Source organism: Saccoglossus kowalevskii, chromosome 2 (assembly GCF_978046115.1).
Source record: "Saccoglossus kowalevskii chromosome 2, keSacKowa6.1, whole genome shotgun sequence".
NCBI lineage: Eukaryota > Metazoa > Hemichordata > Enteropneusta > Harrimaniidae > Saccoglossus > Saccoglossus kowalevskii.
This window is the reverse complement of record NC_140642.1, coordinates 41,806,365-41,825,185: the sequence shown is the minus strand read 5'-3', so window position 1 is coordinate 41,825,185 and position 18,821 is coordinate 41,806,365. Positions and strand designations below refer to the sequence as shown.

At 36.5% G+C, this 18,821-nt stretch overlaps 1 protein-coding gene across 1 annotated transcript in view; it reads left to right on the top strand.

Annotated features, from left to right (window-relative positions):
* The first annotated feature begins 300 nt into the window (after positions 1–300).
* Positions 301–18,821, top strand: part of LOC100371298 (vacuolar protein sorting-associated protein 54-like) — a 76,676-nt gene continuing 58,155 nt past the window's right edge. The window contains exons 1-6 of the mRNA XM_085495673.1: positions 301–759; positions 2,681–2,940; positions 3,343–3,430; positions 3,607–3,641; positions 11,731–11,856; positions 12,361–12,503. Of these exons, the coding sequence (XP_085351799.1) occupies positions 453–759; positions 2,681–2,940; positions 3,343–3,430; positions 3,607–3,641; positions 11,731–11,856; positions 12,361–12,503 (959 nt within the window). The 5' untranslated portion in view covers positions 301–452. The remainder of the gene's footprint in view (positions 760–2,680; positions 2,941–3,342; positions 3,431–3,606; positions 3,642–11,730; positions 11,857–12,360; positions 12,504–18,821) is intronic.

Below are 18,821 nucleotides of genomic sequence, written 5' to 3'. Positions count from 1 at the left end.
GCATTTTTTCGCGGTGTCTTGTCTATAGTATACACCTCCGAATTTTGCCTGCAATTTTTCTTTTTTTTTCCAATGTCTACCTACCTACCGCCCCACGATTTCATGTGGTTTTCGACCCCTAAGTTTCATTAACACTTTGAAAACAATTACAATTTATTTTATCTTGTCAGCATAACATATCTAGCATGACGTCCTTCTTGCGCTCTCTGAGTGGTCTGACCTGTTGGAGCAAGTTTGCTGACCTCCTATTACCTCCGGCAGCACACGAGTAACGAAATACAAACACATTAACAATTCAAAATGGCGACAATCTACGTGGAAAATGGCAAAACCTGTGCATTTTTGGTATTTTGATCCTTTTTATCAATTTTTGGGAATACCATAGCAACCGAATTATTGCAGTACAGTAATAACTGCCAAATGAATATTTGTGTGTGTGGTCGATTTGTAATATGGCTTCTTCAAGCCCTCACAGACAGGCTTTAAACATCGGTAACACAGGAAAATCCCGTGCAGGCCCAACGATAAAGTGGAAACAGTGTGTACTTTGCATCGAAACTGACAGTGGAGGCAAATCTGATTTCAAAACATCGACAGAATTTATTAGACATTTAAGAGAACACCATTGTTCAAAAGAAGGTGGCTCGTATGTCTGTCGCTATGGCCACAATGGGGTGTGTCCATCGCTACCATTGGAAGGAGTAAGTGACCGTGATTATGAAGTTCACGTTGCTCGTCAACATGCCTGCTTAACTGAAGGTAAGACAATTCATAGTAATGTTTGACATCGTATTAGGATTATGACTTGTATTACATGACAAATGTAGTACTATAGTATCTGTAGTACAGACAATGCACTTTAAACACTAAGACACGTACCACAGTCTGGGTGTATTGTAAGTCTCATGAAGGTGCGACAATGTCATATAAATCATTATCGGATAATTATCGTCTAATAAAATCTAATGAAATGTTGGCATTACTAACCCGTGTTACGTTTTTTCTCCAATAAAGTCTAAGTTAGGCACCCATTTCTGAGCAACTGTTGGGGAAGTTCGTTTTTCTTTGATATTATCTAATAAAATCTAATGAAATTTTGGCAGAGATGTCTAGCTTAGACATTATTAGATGATAATATTGATATTATCGATAATACCGGAGAAAAACAAACTGCTACCCAAAACAAAGATGTCTAACTTAGAAATTTTTAGACATTATTAGACGATAATATCGATAATATCTGAGAAAGACAAACTGTCCCATAGTTGCCTGAACAGACCTGTCTAACTTAGACATTATTAGACGATAATATCGATATTATCGATAATGTCGGAGAAAAACGATCTGCCCCAATAGTTACCCGAAGAGAGGTGTCTAACTTAAACTTTTTAGAGATTATTAGACGATAATAACAGAGAAAAACGAACTGTCCCAATAGTTGCCTGAACAGACTTGCCTATATAACTTAATATCGGATAACATTAAAAAGTGCAATGCCGCGCCTTCCTCAAAAGACAAATATAGCTGTAGTTCATGGTCCCATAGGCCGTTTTTTGATTTGCTTGTCATCGGCCTAATTTGCCAGCATGTAGTAATCAACAAGAGGAAATGCTAAATGAAACAAAAACAAAATAAAGTTAAGACAATCTGGAGCTAAACACAGTCAGCTGGTGTACAGATGAGAATATTTAATAAATGCAATTAATTTAGGCAGAGGGTTCTCCGAACTCCTATTCACATAGCTCATACCCACCATAGACTCCGGTCAGTCAAAATGACTATTTTGAGTTGTAGGCATTAATCAGCGATTCTGCCAATGACAGAGAGATAGAAGCCAAAATGCTGCTACGGTGATAGGGTTCGGTGTGCCCGAGAAAGCTAGACCCCAACCCAATTCTGGGGGTAGTAAGCTTTTGAAGTAAAGACCGAAACAGTTCTGCATGAGGGCATAGGCCGAAAAGCGGGACCTGTGAGCTTCCCAGGAGTGCTGATGGTAGAGAAGTCTGTCCACAAAAAATGATGAGGCTGACTTATTGCCTATGCGCAGGGACCCTTGTGGTCATTTGGGCTGGGTTAGCAAACCAAGACTAAGCCGCTACGACGGGACACAACCTTAAGGAAACCCTTCTCAATGGATTCAATGGACTCAATGGACTCTTAGGTAGTGGTTGATAAAGTTGATAAAGACGTTCTGTGTTCTCCAGAAGCCTGCCCTCAGTGTGTGCTCAAGGGGGGGGGCACCTGACGCTAACACTAATGAGTTAGCAATCGCACAGACCTCATGTGCTCGTACTTGGTGTCTCTGCAAGCTTTGTGTCGAGGCAGTTAAAGTATTATAGACCTAAAATTAATTAACTAGCATATTAACTAATTACTAACAACATGATGTTTAGTCTCAGAAAATTAGAAGGTACACCAATTAGGCAACTCTGAAATGTCACTGTTGTGTTACAGAAGTTGAATAACAGACTAAGGTAGAACTATGAATAAGAATTTTAGAAATAACTCTCTCATGAGAGAGGTCATTCAGAGTTTTGAAATTTTCAAGAAATTTAAAGATCTTCTCCATAGATTGCCTAAAAAGATTATATAGAGCAGTTCACACATTCTATGTATTGATTGATTTTAAATACCCCCGGTAATACATATATGAACATCATGTAAATATTCTTAATTCCAGTGTCTGGTTACAGTAGCATGGAACTATCACCTACAAATTCTGCCCCTTCGGTAGTTACGGATCAGGACCAATGGACGGTATATCATTCCACACAAAACTTACCAGCTGTACTCAATGATCCAAGAAAAGCTAAACGAGAACCTGATTTCTTTACAAAAACCTGGGGAGAAGGTTTTGAAAAAAATGATATATTACCATCACCATTTGTGCCACAAATCACCAGGATCCATTTTGAGAGATATCTCAGGAAGACGTCAGCTGTAAGTCATACACCTTCATTCATTGCCATTTAATTTGTGAACAATAATATGTAACACAGATCGACCAAAAAAGATATAAAGAAATGTAAAATTATCATTTGTGCTCTCTTTGTTTCATGATTTGTTTCACAATGGCCAACTGCTATTGTAAATTGTACCAGTATGCCATGTATTTTTTTGTTTTGATACAATGGTCCTGACATTCTTCCAACTTTTGTGTCCTCAATGTCAATTCAGCCAAATAATCACATATGTCAATGACAGTAACTTGTTGACAATTATCAGTAGTTCTAGTTGATACTTGAAGAGCTGTATTACCATTCACCTTGATTTTGTGATGTCACTGGTATCAACATCAGTTCAGTATCTTTCATGCCAAGTAAATGTTCTTAATTTTTGCAGAAATTTAAGTTCCATAAAAAGATGCAGCAATCGATTCTTGACAATGAACTCCATGAACATCAGCGTCCAGTAGTACCAGCTCACCGAGGTTGGTTCTTTTATTTTACACTCTGATTTACCTATTCATAATTGTAACCAAAAAATTGTTAAGTACAGCATTGTACATGTATACTTGTAACATTGATAACTTTGTAGTGAGAATAAAATGCACAATATGAAGCTTTCATGTTTTGAAATCATATGATATTCTTTTTCCTGTATCAGATAAAAGTAAAGCTGATCTAGAACAAGTCCCAAAGGTGTGTATACCATTATCAATTTGTTGGGGCTAAAATTTTAACATGTCAATGTTGCTATTTTTTTTTAGCAATTCACTTGATAGAGTCAAATAGATTGGGTTCTGTGTGTCTGCTATTTTGTATGTTCTTATTTCGATGTATTTTGAATAAGTATGATGTCACTGTGAAGGAGTGATCCTCATACAGTATATTGGCTGTAGGGTCTGCCTTTCAGAAATTTATGAATCCAAGACACATGAGTAAGGGTGTCACACGCAACGTAATATTACCGTAATTGGTATAGTACAGGTGTGTTGGCTCAAATACCAAAATGGCAACAGTAACAGAAAGACTTCCCTGGCGGCGATGATAACATATGAACACGGAGCCAACAGATGAGGTTTCAACTGGTACTGGTATTATTATACTCTGCAAACATCAAGTACAATAACGCGGTAAAACTCCACTACTCCAATAACTAGATACTTAAACTCCAATACAATTCAACGAGATCTCCGATCTCCCCTAAATACCCCCACTGTCTATAAATAGACCATTACATCAGCATACATAATGAGTCTGGAATTTACTATAAATTTCGATAATGTTCCATTACCTTCTATTGCCTCCTACAGTGTTCTATTACCTATTCAACCAGTTTCTAAAAAAAATCTAGAATATTCCACCCAGACACAGTACGGTTCTAGAACATTCTCAGTGACACGGAAGTGGTAAATAAGTCATATGCGGCATGCCTCCCCTCTCAAGAATATTATAACATATAATATTACATGACTAGCAACGACGTCAATAATACGAATACAATAACAATTTCAATTAAAACAACAATACAATATATCAAATCAAACTGAATAAAGCTCCGAGTACATAAATTCGAAAATCACATACAGTAGAATATAATAAAATATGAAATATAGTCATAAACGAATAACATTCTACTAGACTGTTCAAAAGTTCCTCAGTCCATCAATCTACTCAGGTAGTCCGCTACCACATTGTCCCGTCCAAGAATATCCTCAACACGATAATTATATCCTTGCAGAGTCATCGCCCATCTCATCCATCACTCGGTCATTTGCAAACTTGGCTTTATCCAGGTAAGACAATGGTTTATGATCCGTCTGCAAAATGAACTCCACACCGGCTAAATATAGGCGAAATTTATTCACGCCCCATACAATGGCTAAACATTCCCTTTCTACAGTTGAATATTTCTTTTCTGCATCGGATAACTTCTTACTTGCATACGCAACTGGATGAAGCTTCTCACCATGATTCTGCATAAGTACTGCTCCAATTCCTACCTGAGACGCGTCCGTCCGCAACACAAATGGTTTCTGTGGGTCTGGCAACTTCAAAATTGGTTTGCCCAATAAGTATTCCCGCAAAGTGTTGTATGCTTTCTCCTGGGCCTCTCCCCATACAACTCTGTTGAGTTGTCCTTTCCTTAGTAGATCACTCAGGGGTGCTGCAATAGTTGCGAATAAGGGGATGTGGTCTCTGTAGTAATTGACCAGCCCAAAGAATGATCGGACACCTTTCTTGGTTGCTGGTCTTTGCGCTTCTCGAATTTTCTTCATGTTGTCGTGACTTGGACTCACCCAATTGTGTCCAATTTCATGACCCAGGAATTCTACTGATGTTGCACCCAGAACACACTTGGATGGTCTAGCTGTTATGTCCGCTGCCCTCAGTCTTTGTAACAACTCAGATAATACTTGAACATGCTCATCCCAGCAGCTTGAATAAACTATCAGGTCATCTATATAGCTTCCAACCCCCTCCATACCTGACAATAATTTCCTGATTCCCCGCACCCAAGTAGCTCCCGAATTCTTCATTCCAAATGGCATCTTTAAAAATTCATCAGTTCCATCGGGAGTAACAAATGCTGTCTTTGGTATATCTTCTTCAGCTACTGGTATCTGCCAATAACCCTTACTTAAATCAATTTTTGACAGGAACTTACTATTATGTAGCCTCTGAAATATGTCCCCTGTTGTTACCATTTGCTCAGGGTCGGTTACAGTGACCTTATTTAATTTCCTATAGTCTACACATATGCGATTCGATCCATCCTTCTTTTTTACAATCACCACCGGTGACGCATCAGGTGATGTGGACTTCCTGATTACTCCCATTTTCAACATATCTTCAATATCTTGCCTAAGGTTCTTCCTTATTGCATATGGCAGTGAGTATGGCTTAGATCGTATTGGTGTATCATTTGTCAGGTCAATCTTATGACTGATTATCTTGGTCTTTCCTGGCAAGTCAGTAAACACCTTATCATAAGTATAAGACTAAACCCACCAGTTCTTTTCTCTGGTGTTCTGTCAGGTCTGTACCAATTTGAACATCTTTACCTGACTCCTTGGGTTTACAAGTTCCTAACTCTAGAAGATCATCTTCATCTACAGCATTCTCTTCATCTGACTCGTTGCACCCCGCTGTAGCTGCGCGCACAGCATTCATCAGGTCTATGCCTGTATTTGGTGAGTAACTTGTCTCACTTCCGTCTGGTTGAGGTGACATCTCCCGCTCAACATACAACTTTAACATATTTACATGATACGTCTTCACTTTGTCACCTACCCTCACTCGATAATCGTTTTCGGCTATTACCTGCTCCACCACATAAGGACCTTTCCACTGCATCAACAGCTTGTTGTTGTCAGTTGGCAGCAAAATTAACACCTTATCTTCTTCCTTAAGCACTCGCTTCTTCGTTTTACGATCATAGTAACACTTGTATCAGTTCTGTGCCTTCTGTAATTCCTCTCGAGCAATCTCTAAAGTCTGTTCTAACCGATCTCTCAACTCAAACACATACTGGTAACTATTAACTATCTCAGGAGTATCGCTTTCTTTGGTCCATAACTCTTTAAAGATCTTCATTGGGCCTCTAACCGTTCGACCATATAACAGCTTAAATGGGGAAAAACCAGTTGACTCCTGTGGTACCTCTCTGTATGCGAAGAGTAAAGCACTAATATCCCGATGCCATTGCCTTGGTTGTTCATGGCACAACCACTTTAACATCTTCTTCAAAGTACCATTAAACTTTTCCACCAGTCCATTACAAATGGGGTGATAGGGCGTAGACATCAGTCTCTTAATGCTGAGCAATCTTGATACTTCTTGCATGCATTCTGACATGCAAACTGAGTCCCCATATCACTTAGTACTTCTTCTGGAACCCCCAATCGACTATAAAAGTCAATCAACGCCTCGGCTACAGTCTCTGTATCTATATTTTTACGTGGAACTGTCTCTGGATACCGTGTAGCATAGTCCACCATAGTTAAGATGTATCGATGACCCCCGTCACTGGCTGGCATAATTGGTCCAACCAAATCTATAGCCACACGCTTGAATGGCATACCAATGGCATACCAGGCATCTTACCTAATGGGACCTTCACAACTGATCCCTTTGAAACAGTCTTCTGGCACACATCACACGACCTACAAAAACTGGTAACATCTTGATGTAGCCCAGGCCAATAAAAGCAAGTCACAATCCGGTCTTCTGTCTTCTTTATCCCCATGTGTCCACCAAATATTGAATCATGGGCAATCTCCATAACACGAGTCCTCAACAGTTTCGGCACAACCACTTGACATACCGTCTTGCCTCCTGGAACTGAACGATCCCGATACACACGATATAGCAAGCCTCCATATACCTGGAACTCGGTTGTATGGTGCCCTCTCACTTCTGGTTCTCTCTTATTATAATACTTCTTCAACGATGTGTCTGCTTGCTGCATCTCAATTAATTTATCTTTTGTTACATGTGCTCCAGTCTTTACATCACACACTTTGAGCGGCTTCACCTTACCAGATTTCCTCGCTTGCCCTCTGGTTGTTACTGCTCCACTCACATTCCACACTGGATCCGGGTCATCTGGTGGTCTTGCTCCGGGCACATTCCCAACAATTAACTCATAGATTGTGTCCTGCACACATAATGCTTCAACCGTGCCTCTCAAATATGGCGTATCAATTTCCACTATGGCGACTGGAACCCTTCTTACAGTACGATCAACCATCAATATATGACCCATCTTTTTTGTATACTGGTTATCTGGGACCAAGCTCTTCTTGACTATAATGCCATTACACCCAGTGTCTCTCAACATGGTCACAGCTGTGTCACCAACCTTCCCTTGACCCACAGGCAAAGTCCTGTCCTCCACAACGCCACTCCGTTCCATACATGCACCATTCACAACCTTTAACTGCTCCCCCGATGTTAACAACAAATGGTCCTTCTCAATCATTTTAGGCACGTCACCGTTAATTTGAACAGCACAGCTAGCACTGATATTAGACTACTCTTTAACCACTGCAGCTGCACCAGTAGTAGTGCTGGGTTTGACACTCTTTCTTTCTTGACCCTTGTGTTGTCCACTACGGCAGAACTTAGCCACATGTCCTATGGCACCACACTGAAGGCACTGTTCACCTTTGTCATGGTTGACATCAGTAATGCGGGATGGACATTGTGCTGCTCGATGACCAACACCCTGACATACAAAACACTGGGTACTACTGCCCTGTCCCACATCAGTATTTCTAATGGCAGTCTTATTATCGTTACGCCTCACCTGGTCCTTCGTGGATAACTGTCGACCATGTGCCACTAGGTACTGCTTTGCTATTACTGCCAACTCATCTAAATCTTTGGGTGCTCTTTCTTTAAGATAAACTGCTCCTTCACCATCAAGTCGGTAACACCATCATATTTTGGTGCAGTGCCTGCAACTGAATCCATTTAGCAAAATAATTCTTAAGCCGCACAATTAACTGGTCAGGACTCTCAGAACTTTCAGGTTTAATTTCACGGAATCGCTTCCTGTACCCATCCTCTGTGAAATCGTATCTTGTCAACAGCGCCACCTTCACACGATCATAGTCAACTGCATCAGTGTCGGACATTCTAGAATATACTTCCAGTGCTCTACCAGTCAACAGCGCACTCAATTTTGTGGTCCATCCATCTCTATGCCAACTCGCATTCGTTGCAAACCTCTCAAACCACAATAAATAACTATCAAGTTCATCCTTACCATCAACAAATGCAGGCAATTTTGGTGACTGTGCATCACTGACCACATTTCGTTGACCACCAAAATCAGCTTGTTGGAATCCCGGCATTGCTGCTTGCAGCTCTAATTTCTTCAACTCAAATTCTCTTTCGCCTGCTTCCGCTTCCAGTCGTAACTTTTCCTTTCTTTCCTCAATCTCCATTTTCCTCACCTCTGCTTCCCTTTCCTTTTCTCACTGTTCTGCTTCCGCTTCCAGCTGTAACTTTTCCTTTCCTTCCTCAATCTCCATTTTCCTCACCTCTACTTCTATTTCCATTTTTGCCTTTCTCTCTTCCCTCGCCGCTTGTCTGTCAGCCCACTGAGAACTTAGTTGCTCCAAAATAAATTTCCTTTTGTCTTCTCCAGTCATTCCCAGTTCATCCGCCCATTCCATCAACTCTTGTTTCGACATACCTTTTATCTCGCTGGCCATGTTGTCTTCTATATGTCTTCACTGTTCCCGGACGAGCCTCCAGATGTCACACACAACGTAATATTACCATAATTGGTATAGTACAGGTGTGATGGTTATATTTTTATCATATGCATAGACATATGTTTCTCAGACAAATTTATTAGCATATTTGACAGACTTGGGCTCAACATTTTTGCACTAAAAATGCACAAAACATTGTAATAATATCTATAAATTTACTGAATATGTGTACCAGGTATTTGTTGTTGTTGTATACCCCATAATGTATTCATGCAAAAATGACCATCTTGTTTACAGTGGCAATTGTGTGAATACTTTAAAGTAGTATTGTTACAGTATGAAATCATACACATGTGTTGAATATATAATTAAAGAAATGCATATCACAACAATGTGACAATCTCATCCAGCTGATAACAAGTCTGCAAATATTATAAAATAATGGTATCCATAATTTTTTATACAATTACTACGTTCATGTTACAGGATCTCGACACGTGCCAAAATTTTTAATCCATTGTGTTAGCAGAGGGATTACAGCAGTTGCGTTCAAGTTATTGGGGACGCACTTAGGACTCGGCTCATGCCGAAATCACACCCTTAATGTAGTATTGCAAGGAAATAGCGGTTGCAGGAGCAGATAATTATTAGTCGCTGACAACAGTTTGCATTCATTTCATTCATTACCGTACTACAGCATCTGACCATATACTAGTATATCTGCATTTCCTGTCATCGTCATGTATGAATCAGCATATGTTCTCTTAAATTTACTGCAGTGGACGTGATTTCCTGCCGTGTTTTGGTCCCAAGCATCTATCGGGACCAAGATCGTTTTTTTTTTCGCCACATGCCGGCTCGGCCTCGACCGTTCACACACAAGTTTCGGCACATGCCGACTCGACCCTGAGTCTCGACACGTGCCAAGATCTCTAATGTGAACGCTACTAATGTTTATTATGCTGTATTAAAAAACAAAACATTAATTCACTCTTTGCTGTGATGTAATGAATAAAAGCTCATTTTATATTATATAATGTTATCAGATTCAAATTAGTTGATGCACTGCTTGTCTAAAAGATAAAAATGTGTGTGCAGAACAGTTTTGATTTTATTCAAACTTGGAAACACCTACAGGCTTTACTGTTTTGTTGGATCTCATAAAACTGACCAAGTATCAGTCACATTTATTCTGTATAGTATGTATAATATTTATAAATTAACATATTTTGACATTCATTGTCTCTTTCACATCTGTTTTAGTCCATATCCAGTTTAAGATCAACATTTAGCTCCATCAAAAGCTACTAAAGCAATTTATACACTGATGAAAACTATGCCAAGAAAGACTGACTAGAACATTTATGCATTTTTTCAGATGTGTAGTAAGCCAACTTTGTTACATGACATAATTGGCAATAATAGATTGGACAAAATTATTATTATTGAATAACAATTGAAAATTTGTATTCAAAATTTTACAAAAGAATACTGGCTGTAATTAAATTCTCTTCAATTGCCACATGTAGAGCTTAGTTGATTTTTTATTAGTCATAGATCTTCAGGAAAATCTTATTAAATACTGTTATCGTATTAGTGAGTTACCAGACAATAATTTTACAAAACCAGCCTTTCAAGAGCCAAAACAACTAAATTTACATGGGTTCACATTAGTCAAAAACATAGTCATCAAAAATACTACAAATTCATCCTCTATCACACCTTGAAAATTACCATCCAGTGAAATACTATTTGACAATGGTACTTGTATGTATCTGTTTAGATGTCAAGTATAGCATATTACTAAAATGTAACTATATTTTCTCCTACGTTCAGAATAAGCAGTCATGTATTAGAAATAGAGAAGGCCAGACTTATCCAATCCTTAGAAAACAGAACCTGTAAGCAACATTGCCAAAACTAAAATTTCATCATGGAATGTTTTAAGTACCAAACAGAAGACAACAGTTATTCAGTAATAACAATATTCCAAAAAAAGGAAAAAGTGATGTGATTTTTTTTTTTATATATCATGGCAATTGTAATGAAGTGATCATTTTCTATATCTCCTCGCCATGTAATAAAAATCCTTGCAATTTATCCATCCATTCAAGCAGATTGATCATTTGACTGACAGTCACAAAATACACCAATTTCTCAAGATGTTTGTAGTTTTACACAGTATTTCCTGTATTATTATGAATTATATTAACTGAATGTTTCTGGTAGTTACAGATGTTGGCTATAATGTGTGTGTGATATAAAGCCTAATACGAGAGACAGTCTTTCAATTAATTTTCTTAATGTCAACATGGTAATTAAACTAAACGTAAAAGCAGGATCTTCTATCAGCATCTGAGTAATGAATTACACAATTGACTATTCATAGTAGCTGAATACACATGAACATATCATGTGAATAAACAGTAACTCACTGGATTGTATGTTAAGAGGAACATCTCACTGGAGAGCATGATAATACAATATAAATTAGTTTGTATAAACCATTTTTTTTACACTTCCATTGTCATTTCACCTCAAATGTGTATTTATGTCCACAGCTGTTTCTGAAGCCTGATTTTGCTTTGGAAAATCCTGAAGTGTTCAACGCAGTATTACCATGGTCTCAGTTTACGCAAGCTAGAGATACAAATGCCCGATCATCATCAAAACTACTACAAGAAAAGGTACGACTATCTGATGTACCAGTAGTGTACAGGCTTTTTTTATTATTTAAATTATTTTTATTTTTTTTATTGTTTTTTATCATTTTTACATGGTTTTAACATTTTGTAATTTTTACACCTTAGCTAACATCTGTCTCTTTGCCCATTTAAATCTTGTATGAATAACAGCATCAATAGGCTATATGGTAACATCAGTGAGCAATCTGAGCAATATCCTGGACACACTGCATCACAGTTTAAATACCGTACCTTCATTTGACATTTCTGCTATCTCGCAGATTTCGATTTAACTCCAAAATAGCTCAAGACCTCTCCTTAAATTTGTTTGTTAAAAAAGCCTAACCTGAATGGTTTCTTTGTAACATGCCTTACTATTAAATATAAAAATTTTTAAAAAAGTTTTTATTTACTCAGCTATTATTTTGTTTTGAAATAAATTGTTTTGAATTATTAACACAACTGTAATTTGTACTAATTAACATAATATGTGTTTTTCTATTACAGTTGAGTCACTACTTAGACATTGTGGAGGTTCAGATAGCTCGTCAAATATCACTCCGCTCTGATGCCTTCTTCACTGCAATGGCTTCTCATGATGAATTACAAGAACATTTAACAATGACTTGCAGAGCTATTAGGCATCTCAGGTATAGTGCAGTAATCGTTGAGTTCAGTCATGTGTATGAGATAAAGGTGATTTAAATATCTGAATATTTTTAACACACATTTTTGTCTTATTTCCATGTTATTGGTAACAAAATCATATTTTAAAATAAGTTTCAAATAAAAACAAAAACAACTGTATTGCTTAGTAGCAAATGGTCATGGTAGTGCAATCCTCTCATGCTGCCTTCCACAACTGTTGATTATTAATCAGTAGTGATTATAATAACTTACAAAAAATAAATTTGTTGAATTGTTGTGAAATGCAAATAAAATTCAACTTAGTTTCATTGTAAAGAATGATGCTGGTCGTATATAAACGCTCGATGCTGTAGATAACCGCATGTTTTTTCTTGACCTGGGACGGTGTTCTTTGACCTGATAGGTCAAATTGCTGATTAACCAATCAAAATGATGCATGATGCGAACATGTTCAAATTACCATAGCTCATTTAAATATGTTAATTATATTGAGCGCAACACGGTAGAGATTTGCTGATGTTGTAGTACGACCTTTTGGCTTGGATTATGATGGGAAAACGGCATGATTTTCTTTTTAAATCAAAAATCAGTTGTTGCAAAAGATAAACTTAGCATTTGAAGAATAATTTAATATTGTTTACTGTGATAACAGCTCATTGTCAAAAAGAAGCTTACCCATTCACACTAGTCACAATAAACAGCATACTGTTGAACAGGTGTCAATGATTACAGTAAAACTTCTATTTTATTTTAAAAACCCAAACTGCCGTTTAACGACCCAGGGCGAATTTACGACAGAATCTGGTACATGCCTGAACCAATCATGTTTAAACTTCACACATACATCATACATCATACATCGGTCATATGTCTGACACATATACCATAATACAAATGGAGATAATGTTACTGATGCATGTCAGTTTGTTTGGCGATTTGATTCAAAATGGTCGACTGGTGGCCATTCAATTTTTTTCAAAAGTTTTCTCCTGTTTCACTTTTATAAATTTTTTTAGATTGGTACAAATGCAAAACATATTTGAGTTATGTTATTAAATTGTATTATTTCTTCTGTTCAATTTAAGAATAGGCATCATGGATTTTTAAACCAAGTAAATGAATGGCTCTCATATAGTTAGATCATTTTTACTTCATATGGGATTTGTGGCTGTATAAGTGTATTATGTTGTTTCCAAGTTCCATTTACACGTTTGTAGGTTCAGTTACATGGTCTTGCAAATCCAATTCTGTGAAACGTATGCTGTTCATGAAAGACAGACCGCCCATGATTTCTGTGTTCACAAGTCTTTAGCCGCAGCTTTTACAAGAGCGTGTCACCAATATTGGTGATATTTTGGTGTGTGAATAAGAAGACAAATCCAGCAATTAGTAATTTGCAAATATTTTTCTATCATTATGATGTGTGATTTTTTGTAATCCTGGATTTACCGTACTTCCCCGAGTATAGGGTCAATCCAGTTTTTGTCCACCCCCCTACGGATGGGTTAAATCCGAGGGGTCATATTTCTACAAAAAGTATGGATGGTCCAATTCCGAGAGGTGTCATTTTTTGACTATTTTTTTTTCTATATCCACACCCTTACAGATGATGTAATTCCGAGGGGGGTCATATTTTTGATATTTTTTTTTTCATATCATGCACACTCCCCATAGATCCATGGATGTGAATCCATGCGGTCATAATTTTTAAGCTTGCAAGGGGTAGGTTTGTAAAAAAAAACTGTCAGCCAAGAGACCGGGGGATGGGGGGGGGGGTGTACGCCCTTTTAAAATGCATGCAGTCATACGTGGCTGTACCCCTGCTCGCAAACTGTTTTAATCCAAGAAAATCTATTATTCTACGACTGTGCCAATCAAGCCCACACAAAAATATCAGTCGCAACTTAGAATAAAGAATAAACCAATGTGTTGGGGCAAATAATTCATGTGTATACTTGATACATTCATTTAAAAGAGTCTGACTTACTTGTACATTTCAGTTCTCAAATTTCATTGGCATCCATGAACTGGAATAGTTCACATTATAAATTAAAAAAAAACTCAACTCGACATGTGGCTATTACATCGGACATTACAACACTTGTATACATTTTATTTATAATATTTGAAATCTCTGTATTTTACTGGCTGGCATAATTAGAAAGCTTCGCGTTCATTCCCTTTATTCGAACTCTAGGCTCGCACGGCAATTCACATTTATTGTCAAGACCATGAATGACTGGGAAATTACAAGAATCACAAAAATTTCCATTGGAAAATTAAATAAATTTGCCTTAGTCAAAAACTTGGAAACTAGTCTATAATAGTTGGCAGAAGAACATTTGTTTTATTTGCCTGAGCCTTGGAATGAAAGACGTACATAATATAAAATATGATTTTGTGAATATACATCATGCATGGTCTCAGATAATGTTTAGAAAGTTTAATGTTCCGCGTAGACCAAATATAATCACGCAAAGTATAAATTCAAAGTGTTTTAATACATTGGTGAGAGGTCACATGCACTTAGAAAAAAAAGCCGAGGTCAAGATTTGGTACAACATAAGCCGCGACAACTGAGTGATCAGCGACATCATTTTGGGGCGCAATTGAATTCAAGTACTTCTTTGCAAAACTTGCTGTGCTGCGATGCTGACATCAAGTGTATGTTGACCGAAGTTTGGCACGTTACCTTAGCAACCCCTTTTGTTCTTGCCTTGTGTGTCGTTCTAGTCAAATTGTTATGATATCCGCAACTTGTACACAACTCTGTACTGGCTTTTCTAATTACGCAATTTTGTTTACAATATTGTACCGGCTCTGAATATTTCAACATTGTAATTGCTTTCATAATAATTACGCAAACTCAAGTTATTTTTACTATTGTTAGGGTACTGACCCGGGGTATTGGGTCTGTGAGTATCTCAATATTACTGACTCTATAATGTTGCATTCGTAATAATTTCGCAAACTTACACATGTGCGCATTTAAATCATTGAAAAAGATAGTAGTCAGGTGTCTACCGAATGTCGGGAAAATATTTTAAATACTTCATCAATGTTCCTATTGTGAATTATTTTATTCGAAATGAAGTGAATATGCAATTTAAACCATACAATAACATACTATATCATGCGCAATGTTTAAATTTTATTATAATATAACTCTGGGCAGCGCACTTTGATTACATTATTCATGTACATTTCAACTGATAACCACATGTTTGAATTACATGCGACGATGGGCAATGACCTCCAGAGTTCATGCACTGACATTTAAAGCAAGAGAGTTGTCATCTACGCATGCGTCCATAGTGTGTCTACCCATGCCTACCCTTAGCTGAAGTTGACAATACATAAATACATACATTATGTATTATTTGGTTAACTTGTGTCTTTTGTCACACCAAAATGGTTCAATATTTCAGGGCAAAAGTATTGAGGACTGTTCACAATTATAATTATCAAACTTTTGAAATATCATATGAACAGTTAGGTTTTAAAGTTGTATTATGTTTTAATTTTTGTTGAAAATTGATCATTTCCTCTTTTCAGAAATATGTTTTACTATACAGCATACATTATAAGGCCTGAAACCAGTTGGTTTGAGTTTTCAACAATTTTAGGGAGTCTCAATTCAACATTGTAAATAAACTACTAGTATGAACTTTTGTACTGCTGGCAGGTTCTACTGTTATCACGTTATAACATTTCTTTTCATTGGTTTATGCTTTTAATGTGCAGCCAGACTCCACAGGCCAATGTTGGTAAGTTACTCACTGTTGCATCATGGGATTTAAGTTGTTTTCCTAACTTAAATAACTTGGCCATTTTTCAGGCAAAACCCATAGATGTTGTCCTGGATTTTGTTTTTGGATTTGGTTAAGGGGATCAAATTAACCTATTTACAAAGGGCTTTCGACTAAATATAAAACATAATATATACAACTTTAAATTAATGTTTTTGTGACATTAAATCCAAAGCAGTAAACCTGTGTATTCAAGTTTTACCAATAGTCATTAGACCTTGCTTGCTTTTATGTATAAAGCAAATTATGAGCAATAAAAAAATGTTGTTATCGATATATAACACTCTACATGTATATATGCATTCTAGATGTATATTTTTGCATTTACATTGAGTGCCATATTGCTTCATACATATGATTTGTGAATCAGTCCGCAAATTACCTGACCATTCAGTTGAACGTACTTCTACAAATCACAATAAAAAAAAAATCAACACCAATGACAAAAGTCATTCAACTAATTTTCGGACCGATTTGGAAATCAGGTGCACAAAACAATGTGGGACACAAACATCCCTCGAGGTGACGTCATTATATTATGACATCACTCTAGTTGTGTAGACCCCCCCCCCAAAAAAATCATTGACTCCTTCCAACTGCACTGCTCTTCGCAACATACCATCCCAATTTCTTTTTAGCTCCGCTGTCGACTTTGTCGAGCGGAGCTTATCATATGAGTGATTGTCCGTCGTCGTTGTCCGTCGTCGTCCGTGTCAATGTTTTACTTTTTCGACTTCTTCTTGAAAACTACAAGCCTGAATACTTTGATACTTGGTGTATATGTACCTTGGGTAGACCTCTCTTAGGTTTGTTCATTTCATGTTGATATCTTCAATTCTCTAATTTTGGTGAATATTTTTGTCATTTTTGGTAAAAAGAGATATTTTCGACTTCTTGTTAAAAACCGCAAGTGCAATTGCTTTGATATGACATATATAGGTACTACATGTGGACCTCTCTCAGATTTGTTCATTTTGTAATGATATCTTTAATTCTCTAATTTTGGTGAATATTTTTATCATTTTTGGTAAAAAGTGATATTTTCGACTTCTTGTTAAAAACCGCAAGTCCGATTGCTTTGATTTTACATATATAGGTACTACATGTGGACCTCTCTCAGATTTGTTCATTTTGTGATGATGTCTTCAATTCTCTAATTTTGGTGAATATTTTTGTAATTTTTGGTAGAAAGTGATATTTTCGACTTCTTGTTAAAAACCAATAGTTTAATTGCTTTGATATTACATATTTAGATACTACATGTAGACCTTTCTCAGATTTGTTCATTTCGTGATAATATCTTCGATTCTATAATTTTGGTGAATATTTTTGTCATTTTTGGTAAAAAGTGATATTTTCGACTTCTTGTAAAAAACCAATAGTCTGATTGCTTTGATATTACATATATAGGTACTACATGTGGACCTCTCTCAGATTTGTTCATTTTGTGATGGTATCTTCAATTCTCTAATTTTGGTGAATATTTTTGTAATTTTTGGTAAAAAGTGATATTTTCGACTTCTTGTTAAAAACCGCAAGTCCAATTGCTTTGATACTACATATATAGGTACTACATGTGAACCTCTCTCAGATTTGTTCATTTCGTGATGATATCTTCAATTCTCTAATTTTGGTGAATATTTTTGTAATTTTTGGTAAAAAGTGATATTTTCGACTTCTTGTTAAAAACCACAAGTCCGATTGCTTTGATTTTACATATATAGGTACTACATGTGGACCTCTCTCAGATTTGTTCATTTTGTGATGTCTTCAATTCTCTAATTTTGGTGAATATTTTTGTAATTTTTGGTAGAAAGTGATATTTTCGACTTCTTGTTAAAAACCAATAGTTTAATTGCTTTGATATTACATATTTAGATACTACATGTAGACCTTTCTCAGATTTGTTCATTTCGTGATACTATCTTCGATTCTATAATTTTGGTGAATATTTTTGTCATTTTTGGTAAAAAGTGATATTTTCGACTTCTTGTAAAAAACCAATAGTCTGATTGCTTTGATATTACATATATAGGTACTACATGTGGACCTCTCTCAGATTTGTTCATTTTGTGATGGTATCTTCAATTCTCTAATTTTGGTGAATATTTTTGTAATTTTTGGTAAAAAGTGATATTTTCGACTTCTTGTTAAAAACCAAAAGTTCAATTGCTTTGATATTACATATATAGATACAACATGTAGACCTTTCTTAGATTTGTTCATTTCGTGATGATATCTTCAATTCTCTAATTTTGGTGAATATTTTGGTAATTTTTGGTAGAAAGTGATATTTTCGACTTCTTGTTAAAAACTGTAAGTCCGATTGCTTTGATACTATACATATTGTTCATTTTCTAATGATGTCTTCAGTTCTTTAATTGAAATGTGCATTGCTAACAGCGGAGCTATCTCAGCCGATAGGCTGCTTGTTTAAAATTAGAAGACCCAAGTCGGCCACTTGCAAGTCACACTGCTTTTTTCCCCGAGGGGTTCTGTTTTTGTGTGTAT